General features: G+C 47.7%; 1 protein-coding gene across 1 annotated transcript; it reads left to right on the forward strand.

Annotated features, from left to right (window-relative positions):
- Positions 1-314: 314 nt before the first annotated feature.
- LOC146752878 (growth/differentiation factor 9-like) lies at positions 315-2,995 on the forward strand. Its single transcript, XM_085531020.1, has 2 exons — positions 315-851; positions 1,876-2,995. Exons 1-2 carry the CDS (start codon positions 428-430, stop codon positions 2,823-2,825), a joined length of 1,374 nt encoding a protein of 457 aa, XP_085387146.1. The 5' UTR covers positions 315-427; the 3' UTR covers positions 2,826-2,995.
- The last annotated feature ends 1,344 nt before the right edge of the window (positions 2,996-4,339 follow it).

Below are 4,339 nucleotides of genomic sequence, written 5' to 3' on the forward strand. Positions count from 1 at the left end.
TATATATATTTAGCAATGATAACTGGTGCTGTTGCTGAACTTCCTTTAACAGCTAACACCCTGATACCGGAGTGCCGGCAGATCGCGCTCACTCAGCCGGACCGGCGGCATCACTTGGGCTCCCGGCTCCCCCTGGGGGCTGATCCACGAACATGGTGCACTGCAGTTTTCACCAGGTGGAGAAGTTTAACCCTGAGAAGCAGCGTTTGTTGGTGAGACGCTTCCACGTGCAGAGACTCAGCCCGGCCGCACACACACGCACGTGGATTCCACAGCCAGCTGCGGATCTTCCCCTTTGGTTTCAAATCACAAAGAAACCTCCCTTTAGAGTCACAGCTGAAGCATATATAAGGGCTCGCACTCGTGTGCGTTCGTTTTTTCTTGAATATTTTGGGGGAGGCGTTGTTAGGCTGCAGCTCTGAAGAGCATGGAGGGTACCTGGAGGGTCTGCGTTTGTTTCTATTGCTGCATTCACTGGTTTTCTTTCAGCATCCAGTGCTCCCCCCGCTCCAGGGGTCGCGCAGCTCCAGACAAGGGCTCCGGGCTTATGAGAGCTCCTGAGCTCCGCGAGCTCTACCCGCTGCTGCGGCTGCCCAAGGGAGCGAGCCGAGGCTGTGCGCTCCTGCCCCCCCTGCTCAAAGTGCTGTCCGACCAGGGATGGCAGAGCTGGGAACGTGGGACCCCCAGGCTCCAGCTGGACTCCCGAGCCCTGCGGTACATGAAGAGGCTGTATAAGATGTACGCCACCAAGGAGGGAATCCCAAAGGCCCACAAGAGCCACCTCTATAACACTGTTCGACTTTTCACCCCGTGTTCTGAGTGCCAGCACTGCCACAGGGACCTGATTACAGGTAGGTGATCAGGTAGGTGATTTACAGCACAGGCTGCTGGAGGCGTTTTGGTTTTTAACAGGCAGCCTCATGCCAATGTCTCCTAAATACAGCAGCAGTTAAAGCAGTGGTCTGAATCCAAATCAACTTGGAGCAAATTTGGAGGCTGATGTTGAAATTCATAACTTTAGATAAAAAAAATCATTAACATAAAGTTGTAAGTTTATTAAGATCCACAGAGACCACATCTGACTCTTAACCCTTTGCTTCTCTGTGTTTGAAGATCACTTAATGCACTTGTGTCTACCAAAGAACAATCTCTAACTCAGGAAAGCAGCAGTGCTGAGCAGTAAGAGAAGCAGCAGTGCTGAGCAGTAAAAGAAGCAGCGTGCTGAGCATTCAGCTCTACACCTGGAGAGAAGGCCAGCACGGGGCTTCATCAGCCTCAGAATGAGACAGAAATTGCAGTAAATACAAATAACATCATGGGAAATGACAACAAACAGCGTGTACTACAGTAGGGACAAATGAGACAGAAATATGCATTCAGAATAGCTTGGAAGCTGTCATTCTGTTTCATGAGAGAGAAGCAAACTGACAGAAATGACTTTCTGCTTTGCTGTTAGTCAGCATCACTGGCAGCTGTTGGTCAGGAATGTGTGAGTAGGAACAATAACTGCAGCTAATGCTAAAAATCTAAAGTTTTAAAGGGAACATGGCAGCACACCCGTTAGAACTTACATCATTTCATGGTTTCCTGCACAGTCCAAAGGCTCTGGTTCCTTTTTCCCCATTGGAACTGCCAACTTTGTGTGCTGTTCCTTAACTGCACTCAGTGCCTCTTAGAAACCTTGGGCCTTCTTGGTTTTGTTGATAAGTTTTGGTTCTGACTGAAGTAGACATTCCATATAATAAAAATATGGGCATCTAAATTGGTTTCTTCTGCTGCTTACCAATTTCTGGTGATCCACTATGTCAGAGCATTTATGTACCGGTGGCAAATCAAGATGCATTAACTGTGCAAGATCTTTGTTTCTCTTTTCAGGAGACCTTCACTCAGTGGATCTGCTCTTCAACCTGGACCGTGTTACTGCTCTCGAGCACTTACTCAAGTCTGTCTTGCTCTACTCATTTGACACCTCAGTTCCCACTTCTTCCTTTACGAGCACGTGCCATTTGGCTGTTAAGGAGCATGATTCTTCTAGCCAAGAATGTCCCAGCATTTCACACTCTGTAGCTTTTAGCCTGCACTTTGAAGTTAGAAAGCGCAAGTGGATTGAGGTTGATGTGACTTCTTTTCTGCAGCCTCTCATTGCTACTAACAGGAGGAATATTCATATGGCTGTGAACTTCACTTGTCTGATGGGTAACCCACAACATAACACTAAACAGGATAATCTCATTAATATGGCTCTGGTCCCCCCTTCTCTTCTTCTTTACCTAAACGATACCAGCGAGCAAGCTTATCACAGGTGGAACTCACTTAGACACAGAAGGAAAAGCCCAGCGCGGCCCAGGCAGAGGAACAGCCTGTTTGCTGATGTGACAGGTGACAAAGGAAGAGAGAACACGCAGGTTAAAAGGGCATCCAGGCATCGAAGGGAAGAGAATCTGAAGGAAGCTCCAGCAACTCCGCCTCAAAACCTGAGTGAATATTTCAAACAATTTCTGTTTCCTCAAAACGAGTGCGAGCTTCACAGCTTCCGTTTAAGCTTCAGCCGGTTAAAATGGGACAAATGGATCATAGCACCGCATAGATACAGCCCTCAGTACTGCAAGGGTGACTGTCCAAGGGTGGTTGGGCACCGTTATGGCTCACCTGTACATACAATGGTGCAGAACCTCATATATGAGAAACTGGACTCCTCTGTTCCCAGGCCCTCCTGTGTTCCTGCTGAATACAGCCCTCTGAGCGTCCTGACCATAGAGCCTGATGGCTCCATAGTCTACAAAGAATACGAGGACATGATAGCTACTAAATGCACTTGTCGGTAGGGGGTGCACCTTAACCTGCTTCACACTTGCTTTAGGTGTTTTGTAATCTCAGAATATTTGTGGTGTTTGTGTAATTCTGACGGCTCTTTCAAACTGAATAGGAGCATGGAGTTAATTAGTGGGTGTTTATATAATAGCACTGTTTTTGTAGCCACTCGGGCTTTCTAGAATGTGGAAATAAATGTAAGTATCTTTTTATTGGAATAATGTTGCATTTGAACAGAAGTGGTTTCAACTACCAGGTGCCTATTTTAAGCTGTTTTGGTACAGATTTAATAATAAATAAAATGAGTGCCTATCACACATATCACTTGAATTCAGTGTCTGCTAGTCTTACTTTATATAAAGAAATCCTTTGTAATGGCACTTCTGTTAAGCTTCTGGATAAGAGGAAAGGCTCATGTTAAAATTATTCTCAGTATTTCATTCTTTTTCCTTTCCAAATTTCCAGCCCCCCCCCCCAGTGTTTTTCTTGTAGTAGGAATGTTGCAGAAAATGCTTGTTTCAGGATGAGAACAACTCATGCTAAGAGAGCTTTGGCTGCAGCTCACACAAAGGGGGCTGCTTTTGGTAGGGATTTTTTAATAGAATATGGTGCTGTTTTGAGTGTGGGGGTTTTTTTAGTTGCGAAGAATAGCTTTTAAAACAATTTGTGAGCATGTTGTTGCGTAAACTCCCGTTCTCTACCAGCCCTTAACATTAGATCATGACTCACACGGCTCCGTGGGGCTTAGGCTGGGAGCACAGCCTGGTGGGGACAGCACGGAGCCCAAGGACTGTACATGGCTCACAGGGCACTGGCAGGGCAGCAGACGTGCTTTAGTCCCTCGGCATGAGCCTGGAGCTGCGGTGCTGCCTGACACAGCCCAGCTCTGCCCATTGCGTTGGCCTGAAGCTGCTGAACTAAAAATAGTGCTGACTTTGGCGCTGTGTGAGGTTCATCTCACCAAGGGCTCCAGGCGAAATGGTTCCACGTCAAACAAAGTCCTGCCTCAGCTTGGTGCTGTGTCTGATTGGCTTTAAAAAGGGTTGCTTGCTGAATGTACGCCACTCCCACCGATCCATTCCAAATGATGGGAGCTGAGCTCTGCCAAACGTGTGTGTATTTGAAGCCGCCTCCTTTCACATTGTGGCTGCGGCTCTTTCAGCAGTGACAGATCCTGGCAGCGCCCTGTGGTGCCTTTTCTCACAGTTTTTAGGGCGTTTTGGCGTTTTTAGGGGATTAAAGATGCTGCGCACCCTGCAGCTGGTTCAGCAGAAGCGAACACGGAGATGTGAAGTTATTCGCTCTTTATCACGAGTGTGGAAAAGTCAATGGAGGACAAAGCATTCAGGCTGTGGAAGCTGTAATGGGGGCAGCTACAGAAACGTATCACCTCATATCAGAAACGTGATGGATCCGAGGGCGCATCCTCTGCGCAGTGATAACGCACCCATTGCAACCAATGGCGACCAAGGGCCGCCTCGCCGCCAGGAAGCAGAAGCAGCATGTGAGGTTCCGTTCTGAGTCGCGC

Source organism: Coturnix japonica, unplaced genomic scaffold (genome assembly GCF_054131305.1).
Source record: "Coturnix japonica strain WE unplaced genomic scaffold, WE-NBRP24 Scf040, whole genome shotgun sequence".
Lineage (NCBI taxonomy): Eukaryota > Metazoa > Chordata > Aves > Galliformes > Phasianidae > Coturnix > Coturnix japonica.